Here is a 19940-nt window from a genome sequence, read left to right as displayed (position 1 = left end):
AGACAACCTGAAGGCTGTTTGGTGGGGTTAACAGAAGGCAAACAAGTCCAAGAAAAGATCCAGAAAAGTGATGAAGAAAAAGAAAGGAGTCAGGGAACACCTGCTAGAAATGAGACACTTCAGCAATAGTACACAGGAAGAAAATAGGATTTGTCACACACACACCACACACACACACACCTTTGGAAAAGGGAGACGACTACACATGAACACATGAAATAGCTTTACACTGAATCACCAAGGTCAGCATTGTTTAGTTGGACTGGAAGCAGCTTCCCAGGCTCTCAGACAGAGATCTTTCACATCATCTACTATCTGATCCTTTCCATTGGAGATGCCAGAGATTGACCCTGGGACATTCTAAATCACAGGTGTCAAACTCGCGGTCCTCCAGATGTTGTGGACTACAGATGGGAACTGTAGTCCACAACATCTGGAGGACCACGAGTTTGACACCTATGCTCTAAATGCAAGACAGATATTCTGCCACTGAGCCATGGTCCCCTAAAAGAATTCTGATTGGGTGAAAGTGAGATGAAGGGAATTTCCCATTTCATTTGGGAAAAATTAAATGAAAAATTGTCATAGGACCGGACAAGAGAAAAGCAATCCTATGCAAAGTTACTCCAGTCTAGGTCCATCAAAACCAACTGGAGTAATTCAGCATAGGACTGCACTGAAAGTCTTGGGGAATGGAGGAAATGTGCAATAGATGGTCTTGGCTACCTCATCTAATGTGGAGTGTCTACCACAACATTGCTTAAGTAGAACAGTTCTGTAAATAAAATGCTGAGGCAACTTGAGTCTTATTGTTTGGGAAGAGTGTAACCATCACAAAGGAGTATTGAGTCAAGAGACACACTGACTGAAAACAGTCTAAAAAGTCTAAAACATTTCAATGTGAAGTAGGTTATCACTGCTTTTGAACATCACCAAACCTGGCTGGTATCAGCAAGAGATTATCCAGGTTTAGTGAGGTTTGGTTCAAGGGGTCCAAAGTTATGGACCCTCAAAATGTAGCCCCACCTACTATTAGCTCCCATTTGGAAACAATGGGGGATGGGGCACCCCCTTTAGGGGTCCATAACTTTGGACCCTCTGAACCAAACTTCACCAAACCTGGCTGGTATTATCAGGAGTGTCACCTGATGGTACCCTGAAATTTTGGTGCCACTAGCCTAAAAACTGTGCCCCCTGGCGGCCGACAAAGTAAAAACCCTAAAATATTTTTTAAAAATACACCTCACTTGAGTATATGTGCTGAAAAATGTGACTTATATGCGAGTATATACGGTAGTTATTTTTCTGTTATGTTTTTCTATTCTGTGTATATATATGGATATAATTAATTGAAACATTTTAAAAAATGGAGACAGGCCAACAAAATGGAGGCTTGATGGAACCCCACCTCAAGTCTCCTTTCCCCTATAACATTTACTAAGGCAAAATTAGCGATGCCACTGCCATTCCACTGGTTTCTCAGTTTGCACTGGCTGTCAATGAAATATTATGGGAGCAGGGAAATCTGCAACACTATCATGTCATATTGCACAATAACTCTTACTAAACATAATGTCTTACTAAACATAATGGGGCAAAATAGGAGAAATGGCATGACACAAAAGGACCTGGTTAGTATTCTGCTATAGTGGCTCACAGTTACCATAAATGGATAATGAATGAAACGAACCAAACATCTTCCCCCGTAAGGGTGGCATACAAATCTAATTTAAAAAATAGAATAAAAATATCTACCTTGCACAGAACTGCGGCTCTTTAGCTTGCTTCAGACAAAAGTTGTGGTCAAACCCACTGAGCTGAAACTTCTCCAAGTGATTTCCAAGCACCACAGGATCTCTGAGATCAAAGGCTGTGTCTTGCACTGAAGCGACTTCTCCTGATGGAGAGACAACCAAAAAGGTTAATCATCACAATATAGCAGGTTTTTAATACAGCGCTTTGAAAAGTGAACTGGGTTGTGCTGAAATGGACATCTGGAAAGAACTACTTGCACAACTGAGACTACCACAGCAACGGAGCGAGCACTTGCCAATTTGAAGTGAGATTCCCAAGCCACGAATGGTGTCTAAACAGAGCTGCATAGTTGTCATCAGAATATGATTCTGGGACAAACTCTACTTACTGGGGAGGAAGGAGGAGAAACAGCTTACTATTGAGGACCAATGACTCATAGAGCCCAGGCTTTGCCTGCAGATGCTCTGTCTGAATCCCAGGTATCTCTAGTTAAGATCTCATTCATATTAGAAAGACCTTTTGCCATGACTGGAGCAAGGACGTAGGTAAGGGTGGGGGGGTTCTCGGTTTCAAAACCCCTGCATTACATGTCTGAAGCTCCGCCCCCGTTTGTGGGTTTTTCAATCTTTGGCCTGCAGGGGGTGCAGTTTTTAAGCTAGCAGCACCGAAATTTCAGGGATTTGTTGGGAGACTCTCCTGATGATACCACCCAGGTTTGGTGAGGTTTGGTTCAGGGGGTCCAAAGTTATGGACTTCCAAAGGGGGTGCCCCATCCCCCATTGTTTCCAATGGGAGCTAATAGGAGATGGGGCTACACATTTGAGGATCCATAACTTTGTCCCCCATGAACCAAACTTCACCAAACCTGGGTGGTATCATCAGGAGGGTCTCCTAAAGAGGCCCTGAAAGTTTGGTGCTCTTAGCTTAACAATTGCACCCCTGACAGGAAGCCCCGCCCAAATTTCCCCAGATTCTCCTTTTAAATCCACCCCCTTCGGCATGGTTTTAAAGGGAGAATCTGAGGCCCCCAGTTTAAACATTGAAAGTGATGCTGTTTAATGGTGGGGGATAATCCACCCCAAAACAGCATCACTTTAACTTTTGTTTTAACTGGGGACCCCAGATTCTCCCTTTAAGGTGGATTTAAAAGGAGAATCTGGGCTCCCTGGTTTAAACACTGTTTGGGGGTGGATTCAAGCATCACAGTGGCCACCCATGGGGTGGGTGGGCCCGCAAAACTCAGATTTTGCACCAGGCTCCATTTTCCCTAGCTACACCTCTGTCTGGAGGAGAAGGCAGAAGGGACTGCCAGCTGGGAGTCCAGCCAGTGGGGGGGGGGGCGCAGGGGAATCTGCCATCCCTGACCTCGGATAGCTGCTTTTATAAGTACTGAGGCTGGGGCAGGGCTTAGGGAGACGTGGCCCCGCCCCGCCCCCATGTGGCTCCGCCCCCGGAATCCCCCTCATTAAAAATCTATACCTACGTTCATCCTCTGGAGAGCTGCAGCAATTCAGAGAAGACATCACTTAAAAGTACCAGTGTCCTCACTCAATATAACGCAGGTTCATATGTTACAAGTTTTCTACTATATTTCATTTTCAAATATTCAGCATAAATTGATTAGGATTTAGGACACATTCCAAACCGAGATCCTCCTACCTTGATAACTGAATTGTCTTGTATACAACAGGCACAGGAGCAAACTGAGAGGCAATAAAGGATACATTTGTCATAAGTACTCTGGAACTAAATTTCAGATACCTAAAATATGATGCAATTTCCTAAAAACTTCATTTTCATCTAAGAATCTCAAATATTTTTCCAAACCTGAATTTGAAGCACAGGAATATCAATAAAAGACATGAAACACAATTTCTTTATGCAACTTCAAAAAAAACAGCCTATATTTTATGGAAGGGAGCGGTGTTTTGTTTTTTACAGTTTTAATTAACTAAAGTTGTTGAACTTAAAATCCCCATGGAGGCTAAATTTCTATTCCGTGTAAAGCCCGAGAATGTATCCATGGTTTTAAAAGCATTACTTTTCAGATTCACCAACCTGTAGGGATCTGAGTTTCATCCACAGGTAGATAAAAGTCTGCCTCTATGGTAAATTCATGGTCATAGATGTTGGGTGACCCCTGAAAGATGATAAAAGAAAACTATACAAATACTAAAAATAGAATTTTACATTCCTGTTATAAGGCGGGAGTTGTAGATACCTCTGGGGAAGGAGAAGAAGAGGAGAAAAGAAAAAGAAGAATATTAAAATGTTGTGCTAGCCAGTATGATAGCAATATCCAGAAGTCCGAAGGCCCTTCATCATTGTTTGGAAAGTGAAACCACTCCCCTGAATAGACAACCTTGCCTCCAGATCAACAAGTTTAAACTTGTCCTGAAGGAGAAAGTTCACAATTTATCATTAGACTTATTTCTACGGTTGTTTAGGTTTTCTCAAGTGTAGTATAGCATTTGTCACTAATTTCAGCTGGATTCGGCTAGAGCAACCCTTCCTTAAGAAATGTTAATCTTGGGTACATCACTGACCTTTTATCCAGGATTTCAACACTGTTAGCTATAATCTAGATTACTGCGCTTGAAAGTGGCTCAAAAAACTAAATTAGTACAAAAACCAGCAATAGATCAACAGTATATTCTGCTTAATAATCTCTATTGGCTGCCTATCAGTTTCAAGCTAAATTCAACATGCTGGTTTTAAGAGCTATCCAAGTACTGTGTTCAGCATTTCAGACACTTTTTCATTTACATCTGCTTTGAGAACTCAGGTAGTGACCGCAGAAGACAGGGCCTTTTCAGTGCCTGCCCACCAGTTTGCAATCACCATGTGAGGCAGGTTGGGTTGAGTGACATGTTCAAAGTCACCCAGTAAGTGGTAACTGGAGAGTAGCAATCCAAACCTGGGTCCCCCAGATCATAGTTTGACACTCTAACCATTACTTCACACTTGCTTCGGAATCAGAACACCACAATCTCTATTCAAAACACCTCTTTTTATAAGGAGCTTGTTATTATTCCACACAGTCTGGTAAACTCCTGATAGGATCACTGTAACACATTCAATGTAGGGCTGACCTTGAAGACAATTCAGAATCTTCAATTAGAGCAAGATGAGGTTCAATGTAGCACTGTGGTTACAATTTGGAGTAGGACTGTGGCTACCTGGTCCAAATCCACAGGCATGAAGCTTCATTGGATACCCTTGGGGCCACTCACTTTCTCTCACAGTTTAACCTACCTCACAGGGTTATTGTGAGGCTAGCATTAAAAGAAGACGGAGCTTTGTCCACCTCCCTGAGGCAAGGCAGATTAAAAATGTGATAAAATGAATATAATGTTCAAAATGTTAATAAGAATGAGTTGCTAAGAGCAGATTCCTCCAACCTCAGTTCATTTGTGTTGCTAGTTTGCTTTCTGGTTATCCTTTTCAGACCCCTAAATGGCCTGGGTTCTACATACCTTAGGGAACACCTCCTATCTACCCTTTAAAATAATAAGATGCAGCCAAAATCACTTATTAAGATTACTATTGTTTTCTATGGCAGCAATGAAAGAGGCTACAACAGCCAAGAATAAATGAGAAGAAAAAAGTATGCTGGCAGATAAAGCAAATACAGCAATGAAACATAAATTTCAGTAGTCAAGTTGTTCTGACAGCATGCTGTAAGTTAGAAAAGCTAAAAAGAACGACCTTACCTGGCCAGCAAGATTGAAGTAGGCATGGTTTGTCAGACTGATTGGGGTTGTCTTACTGCTTTCAGCTTTGTAATTTATTGTTAGCTCCTCATTGTTGAGAGTATATGTCACCCATACTTTCAGCTCTCCAGGATATCCCTCCTCACCATCTGGACTTACTCTAAAAAATCGTACACCATCTGGCAGCACTTCAGGGGCCCAGACAACCTGCAATATATTTTTGTTAACAAGCTTATTAAAAATGTTCTCCTCATTTCCCCCATGGACAGGCATACCTATGTGTATATGCCAAAACCAACATGTATGACAATCAACCCTCTGGGATTTTAAATGCTACTGAGAAGGGAGGCTTTTCTCTGCAACACTGGGCTGTCTCATGTGATTTGCAAACACGCTCTTTCCTGCCTCCCTCATTCCACCAGAAGCCTTCAGAAACCTCCAAAAAAACTACTTTGGAAGCCAGTGGACTTCTGTGTCATGGGGCACAGGGGAGTGAAGTGAGTAAAGGAGATTTGGGCTACATCGTCTCCCCTACCCTCTTGTGTCCGTCGAGGCTCTGGGATCAGAGAAACTCTGCAAATGAAACAGCAAGCTGAGGTGATGTCTCCCAATCCCCATCCCACTTGACTGCACTCCTCAGTGCCTTACTCCATTTTGTCCAAGATGTTCCCACAACTCCCAGCATGAACTTTTCAGAAATTTGGGGGGTTGCTCAGTGACGCAAAGGAAGTGGAAAAGATCCACATTCACAAGCCTCACTGTACTCATAGTTTGGAAGATACAAGCCAATACGGCCTAGAAAAGAACAGTGGTTCACACGCAAGTTAAATAAGATCTTATGAGACTACATCAACATTTTCAGCCTCATCTAAAACTCTGTGTAACATAGGCTGAAGCAGAAGCAAGCCCTAAGCAAGCTTTCTCCATTACTACCAGAATGATATCTAGAGCAATCCCTGAATGTCTACTTTCTTCCTCACCCCCACAGTTTCCCTAAAGGTTTCCCTAAAGGCTATAGGTTTTGGGGAGAGCGGCTGAACAATGGGGGCACCTACTACTAGGGCAGGGGGATCCCGGTGGTCAGATGGGGAATGGGTAGAGAAAGCGGTAGGCGGCGGCAAGATGATAGGAAGGCATGAACAAAGATATGGTTGTGTTTGTCAGCCTTCTGACCCTCGGACTCCATCCCAAGAGATCACCACAAGGTATGGGTTCAGGGCTACTCTGCTTCACATGAGGGCGACTCCAATGCCAGGTCCATTAATATTAAAACCGCTGTGCGTCTGAGATTATCACCAAGCCTTGTGCTAAAATGGTCTCCAATGTGGCTTGAATCACCCAAACCTGGGTGCTGGAGGGAGGGAAACCGCCGCCTTAGGCGAAGTCACGCTATCCAAGTTCGCGTGTCTCCACCTGCCACGAACACAGGGCCGGGGGGGAGGTGCATGGCGATGTTCATCCGCGGATTCCATTCCCTTCAGGGCGGCCCTCATCCCGGAGATCGGGCTGCATGGAATGTGTCGGCCTCAGAGTGGTCCTCCCGGCCTGAGATGTCGAAGCGGTCCCCCCGGTGTACCGGCCCAGCCTTCAGCGCATCTGTGGGACGTGCCTGCTGGGCAAGGGCTGCTGGAGGTGGTGGCAGACTCAGCATTGTGTCTCTGTAGACTTTATTGTTCTTGGGGGACTTCCTTAGTCGTCCATGCCTGACGCCGGCTCATAGCAGTGGCCGCGAGACCTGGTGGTCCATGGCCCACTGGGCCTCTCCCAGGTAAGCCTGGTCCCACTCACCTGAGGCCAGCCACACGCTGGACTTGGTCTTTGGCCTGGGGCCATACGGTCATATCCTCTACGGATGAAATGCCATGGTCTGACCATTACGCCTTTGGTATGCTTGGATGGCCCTGCCACGCTGCTTTTTCCGCTTGTAGGGCTGGATTGAAGTGTCCGCCCGCGGAGACTTCCATGGATCCACTGGGCTTCCTGGAATGCTCTGCGGGACCCCTGCACCCTGCCTGCACACTCTGCAGCAGAGCATGGTGCAGAACTGGAACTCCCTGCTATCCGATGCCATCTGATTGAAAGAGCCCTGGCGTTCCTTTTCGCTTCCGTGTTCTAGTGGTGGCTCCCTGCGTATACCTGAGGAGCTTCGCCACATGAAACAGGCGCTGTAATTACCAGAGTAGAGCGATGGTGGCCCTCGCGACGGCGCAGCGCTAACATCTGGAAAAGTAGGACGCTTATGAAGGCTTCCATGAGATGGCAAAGTTCAAGGAGGCGAAGAGGGCTTTCTTCTCCCTCCTCTTTATGCCTCTCCTGCTAGCTCCCGCCTGGCACACAATTATTCCCAGTATACCTGGGTCCTTGACCTCCTTATCGGGCGCTGGTCTCACAAACTATCGATTGGCTATTAGCTGCCAAGTAGGCATTTATGAGCTTTTTTGCGTGATAAAGTCAAGTCGTTAAGCCCTGACCTTCCCTCAGACATTATCGCCAATTAGTGAACTGGAGGCTCCCTTTGTTGCCTTCAGTCCCCAAGTTTGGCCTCCTAGTTCTTCCCTGCTCTCCGTCAAGCCGCTGTTGACAGGACCTTTGCTGCTGTTAGACCTACTTCATCGGTCCTTCTGGATCCGTGCCCCTCCTGGCTTAGGTAAAAGCTTGCCGGGCGGAGCTACGACTTCATCTGTTGGAACATCATCAATGGCTCCCTTTGAGCAAGGTGTCTTCCGGGATGGGTTGAAGGAGGCAGTGGTCCGCCCACTCTTGTAAAGACTCATCGCTAGATCCGGGGGATCTGGCCAATTACCTGCCCTCTCTAATCTTTCGCTTTCTGGGGAAGGTAATTATGAGAGAGTGGGTGTTGGAGCAGCCCAGGGTTTCCTGGATGACGCATCGCCCTCTCTGATCCCTTCCAGTCCGGGCTCTTCCAGCGCTGGGCATGGACGGAGACTGCTCTTGTCGCCATCACGGATACGCTCCGTATGCAACTTGACCGAAGCGGATCGGGCGCTGTTGGGTTCTGTTAGATCTTACCAAGAAGCGTTGATATGGTCGATCACGCTTTAACCTTTTGACCCACCGCCTCTGGCCGCCTCCGGGGTACGTAGCACAGTCCTTCCAGTGGGATTTTGCCTCAAGCTTCTCCGGGACCGGAGTCAGCTGAAAGTGCGGGAGCGGAGATGAAGCCTCCGTGAAGTGCCCACGCTTCAGTGCGAGTACCTCAGGGAGCGCTGCTATCTCCTGGCTGGGGCTTATTATTTAACATCTACATAGCGACCACTCGCTCAGTTGGTACGGAGTTTTGGGCTGATCTGCCATCAATATGCTGATGACAATTCTCAGCTCATTCTCTATGATGGAGGGAGGAGATGTTGTCGCCCCTGCGGCTCTGCATGGCCAGCATTGTTTGGAGGCGGTAGCTTGGTTGGTTGCAGCAGAGCAGGCTGCAACTGAATCCACCGAAGACGGAGATCCTCTGGCTAGAATCATCAAGGGTAGTGAGGTTGGGGATTTCCAGCTGCCGGGTGTCGGAGGGGGTTTCACCATGCCGACCCCTTCCCGCAGTCTGGGGGTCTCACCCTTGATTCGCCTTCTGGCAATTGAGACCTCCAGGTGGGCCCCATACAACCCTGGACTGTTTTCTCCATCTTCGCCAGGCACCGGCGGCTGGCTCTCTTCCTCTCCCCAGGCTGATCTGGCCACTGTGATCCATGCAACGGTCACTCTCCAGGCTTGACTGATTATTAACTCGCTGTACGCTTCCCTATGCGCTTTGATTCGGAAGTTAAGCAACTGGTCCAACATCGCGGCAGCACGCCTGCTCAATAGGTATGGGCCTTCAGAGAACACACATCGCTTCAACCTGTGTTCCAAATGGCAGCTGCATTTGGCTTCCAGTTGAATTCCGAATCATCTTCAATGGGTGTGGGGTTTCTGACCTTTAAGCGCTCTTAAAGAGGCGCAGCCTGGGACCCTCAGAGCCTTCTCGGGACCGGTGATCACCCATAATGTTCCAACTGGTGGTCCCCGCCCCTCTTATGATGTGGCTGGCCTCATCACGCGGGCCAGGACCTTTTACTGAGCACTGGTCTCCCGGCCTGGTAAGGGAAATTCACCCTTCCTCCATCTGTCCGGGCAATTCCTCCAAGTGGACTTGGGTGAGTTCCGCAGAGGCCTGTAAGCACTGTAAGTTGTTTCCCACCCCTGGCCTTTGGAGTGTCTTAGCTGCTGATTGGTGCCCCCCCTTCAGCTGTTGCTCCATGTTTGGCGCCTGGGTTCCATCAGGGTCCTCCCCATATTGAGGGGCCTCTAACGCCCCCATGGGGTGTAGGTTTTTAAATTGGTGGTCCGGACACCTCTTTGTTGTGTGCTTTTAATCTTTATTCTGGTAGCATGTTACTATGTATTGTGGGTTCGCTGTTTCTGGCGCAATTTTAAGTTATTCTATGATGGAGCCTGTGTATTTATATTTTTGTGATTGCTCCTATTGATGTTTGGATATCATTGTCCACCGCCCGGAGCCCTTCGGGGATCGGGCGGTATATAAATTTAAGAAATAAATAAATAAATAAATAAATAAAATAAAGGTTCTTGGTAGGAAAGACTAGAGCATATAGGAGGGCATACTTGGGAAGCAAGAATAGTTGGCACATTTTAATGGTTCGTGACAGGGAAGACCCCTGGTATCTCAATTGGTTTTGCTGCTGACAGTAGATTTGGGAAAGAGCCTAAAGTTAGTGGGAGGCTGCTGGAGATGAAACCAGGAAATTCCCCCAAAGCAACCAAAACCAATAGAACCTGTGATGGGAAAGGGACCAAATGGGCAATGATCAATGCAAGCTGGGGCTGCTGCATAGTTTTCCCCTTTATTATTGGAGCAGGGAAAACAGTCACCTTTCACAATACTCCTTTCCTGTGCCCAGAATTTCAAACAGTAGCTCTAGCATGGCTTTTCTTCTCCATCCTAGATTTAAAACTATGGCTAAATGATCTACATGTAAAAATATCTACTGTGGCTGCACTGCTTTTTGAGAGATGGTTGAATAGCCTGAATGTGTCTATATATAATGTCAGAATATGGAAGTTTTCTTCTACAATACAGTGTGTGTGTAAGACATAAGCAATGCCACCATGATACTACCACACAGGTATTTTATACTGAAAATCAGAGAAACAAGCCTAGCTGTGCCATGGAACAGACTAGTACACTCACAGAGAAAGGCAGTTCTTCAGTAGATTAATTGTAACTGATATCCCTTGGCCCCATGGTCTAAACCCATTTGCAGGCATAGTTCAAACTGCTTTTTTGCCTTTAAAATGGCTACCCTTTACAGTTCAACCAACCCAGTTAAGATCTGACTTCAAAGCCATGTTCTCTGTGCTCCTGTCTGTAGAGGTCAGGCATGCATTTTTACATTATTCTTATGCTCACCATCATCATTTTAATTTACAGTCTGCCTTTCTTACAGGGACTTAAAGTGAATAGCAAGAATGATAAATACTGTCAATCAGTAAGCATAACATTAGCAACCAAATATGAGGTTTTTTCAGGGGTGGCACCATTCCTATAAAGTACCACCACCACCCTGCGAGGATTGCCTGGTTCCTATTTTACTATACTTCAGGAGCCAAGCCAAAACATTTATTTTTACCATATTAACCAAGAAGTTCCTTCTTCATCAGAATTTTTATTGTCTGCTTTTAGCCTGAGGACTTTTTTAGTAATATCATTTTAGGCTTCCGATAGTTCACATTTTTAATGCCCTTGGCTTGTTTTAATGTTGACTATTCTTACTTTTTAATGATTTCATTCCTTAGTTTTTATTTTGAGGGTTCTTTTGAGCAGGTCTCTGGAGAGACAGCACATACATTTTATAAATAAACAGATATTGTTGTTTGTAATCCTGATTGGCAAGACCTGGTACTCTCTCAGAGGCACAGGTCTGAAAAAATTTCAAAGAGCCTCATAAATTCAGAGTATTTGTGTATGCTGGAATGCATGCTCAAGTGTGTTCATGTAATCAGCAATCTAAAGATAAATTATTAAAATTACTACCAAGCACATTTCAACTTTTAAAGTAATATATTTTAATTAGTTAACAAAATTAAGATCTTAATCATGTTATTAAACAATTCATTAAAATTATGAGGGGGTTGTTTGACCTCAGATCACAGTTAACTTATGGCAACCACATAGGATTTACAAGGCAAAAGACATTCAGAGGTGGTTTGCCATTAAGAACATAAGAAAGAGCCTGCTGGATCAGACCAGAGTCCACCTAGTCCAGCACTCTGCTACTCGCAGTGGCCCACCAGGTGCCTTTGGGAGCTCACATGCAGGATGTGAAAGCAATGGCCTTCTGCTGCTGCCTCCACATTGCCTGCCTCCACAATACAACACTGGTTTTCTTTGGAGGTCTCCCATCCAAATAAAAGCCAGGGTCAGGGCTGAGGGTATGAGACTGGCTTAAGGTCACCCAGCAAGCTTCCATGATGCGAGTAGGGATTTGATCTAGTCTGGCATCTCAACCACTACACCATGCTGGTTCTTGAAATTCTATGTTAGATAATGTGACTGTATTGGACAGTTAAATTTAAGGTAAAAGTAACGCAACAGTGGATGCATTTGGATGCTTTGAATAGAACAGAACTCAAAGAGGTAAACAAATGAATATTAGTAGGACAGAATGCTGAATCCTGGTCAAAAACCACAATCATATATCAGATGCTAGCTTTGATGCGGTCAGAATGCACGGAAACCATATTGTTTGTTACATCAACCAGTTTAAAAGTTCTACAAAAAGACAACCAAGATATCCACGCCATTTAGATGCATTTCCTGTCCAAACTCACCATTGCCTTAGAACACAGGTTAAAGAGGACTGGTCTCATCATAAGGGCAAACTAGAAGTTAGTTAAGACAGGAAGCTTAAAGGACACAATTTTCAAAAATAGTTTCAGAGTGGCTCCCCACAAATGTTTCCATGATGTGTTTGTTGTTCCCCTGTACCTCTGTTTCTAATAAGATAATCTAACTGGCTGTTCTATCCTTGCCCTGTACTAAAACATGCTCTAACTTGCTTAGGTCTGTGTAGTAATGCACTGCTGATCCAGCAGCGCCGTAGTAGAACGTTGGGACGCCAACGGACCTGCGGCCTTGCTGGTCGCATCGCACCCCCACTCCTCATCCCCCCATGAGTCACGGGTCATGAACTGTCTGACTCAATCACCGGGCGCAGGGACAATGGTCTTGCCCCCAGGTGAGGATTAGGCTCAGACGCGTATGCTCCTCTCCGCACGTAGCCAGATGAGATCATGCATCACATGATGATCTCCCGACCTCCCGTCTCCCGTTCTCCCGGAACTCCCAGTCCTCTCCTACACGCCCTGAGAGTAACAATAAAGGTGCCAGGAACCGGCAGACGAGAGACTCGCTTAGGGACATGGACTCCTCCGGTCTCCCGCTGCTGGCGATCTCCACCAGCTGTTATCTCCGCGTCTCGCCTCGTTCTTACGCTGACCGCGTGGGTCGCCTACAAGCTGGTGCCGAAACCCGGGAATCCTCGAACCTCCACCCTGCTCACCGTCGCCTGGGGAAGGGTCATATACCGAAGTCCGCTCGGATCGGCGCATCCAGGGACCACCGCTTCGGTATCGCCTGTCCTCTGGATCGGGCGCATCCAGAGACACGCGTCCTAGGACACTCTCTCGTCCGACGGAACACCGGTGAGTATGGGAGCTTGCAAAAGCAGGGCTTAAGGACAAGCACGCTGACGAACTGAAAGCGCAGCATGAAATGCGGCAGGGTCCCCAGAAGAGAAGGAGCTGGGCAAATTGGTTGAGGAGATTGAAGCTCAGTGTCCATGGTACCCAGAGGGGGGACATTGAATCTTAAGGACTGGGAAAACATCGGGCGCACTCTTCGCACAGAGCCTCGCGCGCCGATGTCGCTGCTACTGACGTGGAGACAATGTTTTGTCGCCATCAGCCTGCAGACCTACGGCTCCCTTGCTGTAGGCCTCCTTTCGATCTTTCACCTTCAATTTCAACCCCGGAATTTTCTCTATCCACTAAATTGGACGCCTCGTCCTCCTTCTGCCCCCCCCCTCCTTCACCCAATTCAAACTCTCCAGCGGCCCAGTCAGCCTCCCCTTGTTCCGCCTTCATTTTCCAAGCCACTGACCTCCGTCAGCGCCACGTAATGGCGCTGGTTTCAAACTCTCGTCCAGAACGTATTAGCCACGATCTGCAGAAGAAAGAAACCCTGACGGGAAGACGATGCCGAGATTCTTGCATTGTGCCCGTCCACTTCACAGATACTGAGGGGAGGGTGGCGCCATTCGGCTGGTTGTCGAAAACCGCCCTTTAAACTATAACATCCTCACTGAGCTCCGCAAAGCAATGCGGGACGTAGGAGTCACTAGCCCCTACGTGAGAGGCATGCTGGAGGCCATCGCAAGGGAACCACCTAATGGTTCCAGATCGACTGGAAGACCACCTTCGCATGCTCCTGAGCCCTGCACAATTTGTGGTCTGGGGAAAGCGAAGTTCCGCCAGCAGTGCTTCAACAGAGCAGCCACCTCTGGCGGCGCCACACAGCCGCCAGCTTTACGGTTTTGATGCCTTCGCCAACCCCAACGCATCAGATTGTGTCCTGCCTGAGGCCACCCCTTTACGGTCGCCTGAGTGCGCTTTCTATAAGGCATTTGTTAAGGTCCCCAAACGCCTGCCAGCCAACCCAGAGTTTCTCCTCCCATCCGGCAAAAACCCCAAGAGCCCTATGCCGAAGTTTGTGAACAGGCTCCAGGAAGCCAAGAGGCAGGTAGATAGCTAGGGAGGCTCCAAACGAAGCTCCTCATAAACACCGCAAAAGAGAACGCCTCCACGGAGTGCCGCAGGGCGATCACGGGCCTGGGCAAAAATCCTGAACTGGCCGACATGCTAAAGGCTTGCTAGGACATCGGATCCTCCGCCCACTAAGTTAGCCTCCTCCGCCGCAGCACTCTCCACCGGCGGGAGGCAGTCTCAGGATGACTGCTTTAACTGCGGCAGATCCGGACACTTCCGAAGGGAGTGTAGGCAGCCCGGTGGGGGGGGCCTACAACCCCGATGGAGGAGGGTCCTCCCCCAGGAGGAGAAGGCCACCAAAAACCCGGTGCCCACGCTGCCAGAAGGGCTTCCACTGGAGAGACGACTGCCCGTCGGGAAACTCCCGCCCGGGCGCCTCCCCAGCCCAGGACCAAGGGAGGAGAGTACTAGAGCAGACCCAAACACCAAGGCCCCTGCCCAAACCACCCCCCTCTCGTGGCATCTCGCTCGCATGCACTCAGCCCATCTCCTTTAAGTTCCCCCACGAGGTTCTCACGCCTAACCCAGTATGACGCAGCCTATCCCTACCGGGACTATTGGGCTGGTGCTGCCAAAGGCCTCTGCCGCTGAACAGGGACTGTTCATCGTCCCCGGAGTGATCGACTCCACGCACCAAGGGACCCATCCATCTCCAGGTCTGGACAAACATCCCACAGGAGTTGCCTGCCGGAGCCAGCTGCGCTCAGCTGATCCTTCTTGCCCCATGCGCTGCCAGTTCGCTGTCCGACCCCAATAAAGGCTACTGAGCCCCAGCAGCCAACATGGATGAGCCTTCACACCACCGTCGCCGTGAAAGGGTGGAGACGCTTATCGGGAGCTCCCCGCCATACCTGGAGCTCATAGAAGGATGTAAGTTCAAGGGCCTGGTGGACACCGGGCGCTGATGTTACCGTTTGGCTATCAGGGCAGCCGAAAGTGGCCCCACCCAGTGGCCTGGACCGAGGCTTGCCCGCACATCTGGGGTGGGGAGACAAACCGCAAGACGGAGCATCCGCCCGCTCACGGTCAACAGCCCAGGGCTCGAGCGGCAGCTCACAGTCCGCCCCATCATTTTAGACATCCACGTCAATCTCTGGGGAAGGGACCTCATGAGTCAGGTCAAAACGACTCTGGTCTGGGATGGGTAAGGCCATCACGGATCACTGATCCCAACTGTGACCTCAGAAGTTCACTCTCTATCTCCGTAAGGAAACTGTTTCCCTCTCCCCTCCCTTTCTCTTTCTGTTTTTCAACCAGTAGAGGTGGGAGGGCCAATTGGCTGACTGGCCCTCCCTGGATTAAAATTCACAAGGTCTCTGATACCGCAGCACTGTCAGGACAGGCCCCAGTTTAAAAAGGGCTGGCCGCCATTATGCCGCTAATACCAAAACCTGCTGGTTATAGAAGCTGCCCAGCCTGGCAACTTTATCAGTACCATGTTAAAGGCCAGGCTCAGCCAAAACCGCCTTTAAGGAGCGGTCTCAAGGGCTGCAATTCCCCAAGATAATTCGATCACAAAATTTTAGCACCATCCAGCTTCCTGCATTAGCCACCAAGGTCACGGTAAGTACAACTCCCTTGCAAAGAACCCCCCCCCTCTTTTTCCTTTGTGTGTGCGAGGAATTTGCCTCTAATTGCCTGATTGCTTCATTCCCTCGATGCAATCTATCCCCCCAAAAGGTGCTTCCAAAGCCCCTTTGTGTTGCTGATTAAGCATGCATACCCACAATCCCCAGGACCCGCCTGCTCCCTCTCCCCTCGAGGCTCGGACCCTCGCCTTGACGCACCCTGATGACGCCTCTGAAGCCACTTCCCACCAGGGTCGCCACCTCCTGCCCTCCCTGTCAAACAACCCAAAGAAAGAGGAGTAGGCGCCCCCAGGAGGATTGCGTTAAAAGCAACCTTCACAGGCTGCAAAACAAGCCTTCTTCCTTCTTATACTAAATTCTAAACACTAAATCCTCGATCCCAATCTCCCGCCATCCGCTCTAAACTGAGCCTGGCGGGACTCGCCCCCCCCCGTAACCTGGGAAAAGGTGTGTTTCAGTCCTCTTCCTACAGGTCCCTGTGGACTCCAACTCGCCATGACAGGCCAACCCATGGAATGGCGCCAGGAGGAAACCAACCCCATCCCGGAGATGGAACGCATCTCTCTAGAGGATCCCGCCCAGCGATCTCAACAGGAACGCCGCCGCCAGCCTAAAGACCCGAATGACCTGGGGAGACGCCAAGGCTACCACCAACCAAGCTCCTAGAGTTGCCGCGCCAGCAAGACCACCCCGAGACACCCGAGAACCCTGTGCCGCCTCCTTGCAATCATTACTGCCAACTCAGCAACCACCATCCTTTGCCTGCTCTACTGCCTCCTGCCATGTATGCATCGGCCACCCCTGGCCTGACGAAGCCACCAGACCAACATCTGGGAGCAGTTTGCTGCCAGCTGCCAACGCCTCATCCTTCTGCCTGGGCCAGTACCTAGGGAGTCGGGAGCCTGCTAAGCTCCTGCCTGCTCCTCGCCTGCAAGCGCCCGGAGACTTCCTAGCGGAGTCTGGGCTAAGCCCCTTCATGAATGCCTCATCCATCAGGTACTCTATGAGCGCCGACTGGGGACCTGTCAGCTCCAAACTCCTCCTGGCCGGGCGCTTCTCTTGTCACCAAGACTGTCGCTAACCACGAATCTAACACTCTGCGCTCGCATCACCGGCGCAGAGCGGGGAACCTACCTGGGCCCATTCATCGGCTCGGCCAATTGGAACTGCACACACACGGAGGACATTCCCCCCATGTTCGGAAACATCCTGCTCCCCCCCCAGGGCTGGTTCTGGACCCGCGGGAGAGAACGCTTTAATTACATTCCCGCCCGACTCTCCTCACTGGAACTCTTTGTTGCCTTAGTCAGCCTCTACCATCAGTCCTACCCCAGGCTCCACCTCCTGGGAGCCTGACGCCGCCGCCGCCGCCCGCTTCTGCCTTTCGACTTCCTGTCGGAGGCCACGGTCAGCTCTCAAGCAGAGTTCCGCCTCCCTAACTTCCCTAGTGGGAGTCCCCGGACTCGCTTCTTACAATGCTAAGACTATTGGCCGGGCTGGCCTGTGCCCTTTGTCCATCAACTCCACCTCCACCGCTCTGGACGCCCTGGCCTCCGAAAGCAGCAGGAACTTCGCCAAGCGTTTACCCTAGATAATCGCAGCTATTGGATTACTTGTTGTTGTTACACCACCAAGGCTGTGAGAATGTACATAATATGTGTTGTTTTAATCTTTCTGATAATTCCCAGTTAATTCACATGAAAGCGGAGCTGCAAGAAGTTGTATCTAATCTGAAGTATGATGTTTTGCCCCATTGGTGGTCAGCCCTCTGGAGCTGGCTGCCGGGAGGATGGTTGAGTGCTATTGTACAGCTCTGCATTGGTTTAATTGTGTGCCTTATTATCGGATCTTTGCTTCTGCTCAATGCGCGTCTAATATTGCCTGTAACGTGTGTAAGAAGCCCTCGAATTTCCTTTACCCCGCAGCCAAGTTCTAATGTTACACAAGCAGCTTGGTCAGCTTGACCGACAGCTGGAGGAGACAAGCGCCCCTTTAAATCGCCTCTTAGCGCTTCTGGCCCCCTTTTTCTAAAATGTAAAAAAGGAGGAGATGTAGTAATGCACTGCTGATCCAGCAGCGCCGTAGTAGAACGTTGGGACGCCACCGGACCTGCGGCCTTGCCGGTCGCATCGCACCCCCACTCCTCATCCCCCCCATGAGTCACGGGTCATGAACTGTCTGACTCCACCACTGGGCGTGCGAGGGACAAGGGTCTTGCGCGCAGGGGAGGATTAGGCTCAGACGCCATGCTCCTCTCCGCACGTAGCCAGATGAGATCATGCATCACATGATGATCTCCCGACCTCCCGTCTCCCGTTCTCCCGGAACTCCCCCCGGTCCTCCCTCCTACACGAGAGAGTAACAATAAAAGGTGCCAGGAACCGGCAGACGAGAGACTCGCTAGGGACACGGACCTCCGGTCTCCCGCTGTTGGCGATCTCCACCAGATGTTATCTCCGCGTCTCGTCTCGTTCTTACGCTGACCGCGTGGGTCGACTACAGGTCTGCATACTTTTAAGAATGCCTCCCAACTCCCCATTATGATCCCATCAATTTTATAGATCTAAGGTGGCCTGTGCTCAACAGTCCTTTCTCAGCAGAGTTTTCTCTGTGGTGGCACCATTACCATGGGATTTGTTATTACAGGCACATGTTGCAGTTTATCCCTGCAGATATTTGATAAGCAGTGTAAAATTTCAAGTTAGATTAGCCTTCAAATAAGTATGTGATTCCTGCTACTGTGTGATTTTAAATGTGGGGAACATTTTGGCTGAAGTGTATTCAAATGGTTTTGTGTCCTTGATTGCAAGCCATCTAGATATCAGATGTGGCAGCCTTTTTAAATAAATAAGCATATCCTGAGTGTGCATAAATAAGACAAGTAATATGAAAGGCTAATTTGCACTGACAGACTTTGAGTTGGATCCAATTATTCGATTCCACTGATGGCAGAGCCTTCCTCCGCTATTGGTGAAACTGAACAAAAGGATCCAACCCTCTGCTTTAGTATAGTGCTACCTGCCAGTTCGACCATGAGCACATTAACCTTGTCAAATCCTTTTAGTCCACCATGCAAACTGTTGGGTCCATTGTTGATGGCCAAGTGATACTCCTTTCCTTCCACCACAAATTTCCCTTGAGCAATTCTATTTGAGACTCGTCCTATAACAGCTCCAAAATAGGGGTGTTTCTTGATGTATCCTGAACAAAATAAAATTAGAGGGAATGTAAATGTTTTACAATTGTTTACATTTCAGAGTATAAAGCTAGGAAAAGGTTTCTTTTAAAAAAGGAATATCCCCTTCACACCTATAGTTCAGCTATGAACAATCCTTTATGGAAACAGCATTCACTTCCAGGAACAGACCAGGGGCTCCAAAGTACACCTGGGCTCTTACATTCAAGTGCCCCTCCATTCATTTCAGTGGCAGAAAGGCGTTCATACATACAGACTGGACATGTGTACACAGACCTCTAAAAGCACATCAAGAAAATTCAAAAAATTTGAAAATTAAGAAAATTGTTAATTTGTATGACTTATATCACAAAATGCAAGGACATTTACTCATACCCTAATTGCACTAGGATGCTCACAATACAAAGTCATTGGGACCACAAAGAGAATGGCTTGCATATCTGTGCTGCAAAGAGGGTTGTTTTTGTCTTTTGAGGATGTTCACTCATAGGAAACGCACACTATCCTCTTATTATAATTTTGAGATATTCTTCATATTCATATGAATTGAATTGTTAAGCTAGATTTTTACAAAGTGCACCAAAATGTTAGGTTTTAATGTTAAACTATTATTTTTATGCTATTGGTGTTGATTTTTAATTTTACTGCAAGCCGCCCTGAATCCGGCCTTGCCCAGAAATGGGAGGTTGTAAATCTAATAAATCAAATCAAATTTACATCCTAAGTATCCTCTAACAGGCTCATAGTTGGCACATGTGAAGTTATCATGCTTAAACCTAACAACTCTATTAGACAGATTAGGCTGAGAAAGTGGCTGTCCTAAGACCCTAATAAATTTCACAT

The 19940-nt window shown here is 48.2% G+C and overlaps 1 protein-coding gene across 3 annotated transcripts in view; it reads right to left on the bottom strand.

Moving 5' to 3' along the window:
* The window catches only part of GALM (galactose mutarotase), a 51043-nt gene that overhangs the window by 6692 nt on the left and 24411 nt on the right, over window positions 1-19940 (bottom strand). For all 3 annotated transcript variants that reach the window (XM_048481706.1, XM_048481697.1, XM_048481687.1), the window contains 4 exons: window positions 18948-19102; window positions 5469-5675; window positions 3814-3895; window positions 1756-1897 (listed from right to left, as the gene is read on the bottom strand). In XM_048481706.1, coding sequence (XP_048337663.1) covers window positions 1756-1897; window positions 3814-3895; window positions 5469-5675; window positions 18948-19102 — 586 coding nt within the window. The remainder of the gene's footprint in view (window positions 1-1755; window positions 1898-3813; window positions 3896-5468; window positions 5676-18947; window positions 19103-19940) is intronic.

Source organism: Sphaerodactylus townsendi, linkage group LG01 (genome assembly GCF_021028975.2).
Source record: "Sphaerodactylus townsendi isolate TG3544 linkage group LG01, MPM_Stown_v2.3, whole genome shotgun sequence".
Classification (NCBI taxonomy): domain Eukaryota; kingdom Metazoa; phylum Chordata; class Lepidosauria; order Squamata; family Sphaerodactylidae; genus Sphaerodactylus; species Sphaerodactylus townsendi.
The sequence above is the reverse complement of the archived record's forward strand: the minus strand, read 5'-3'. Positions and strand labels throughout refer to the sequence as shown.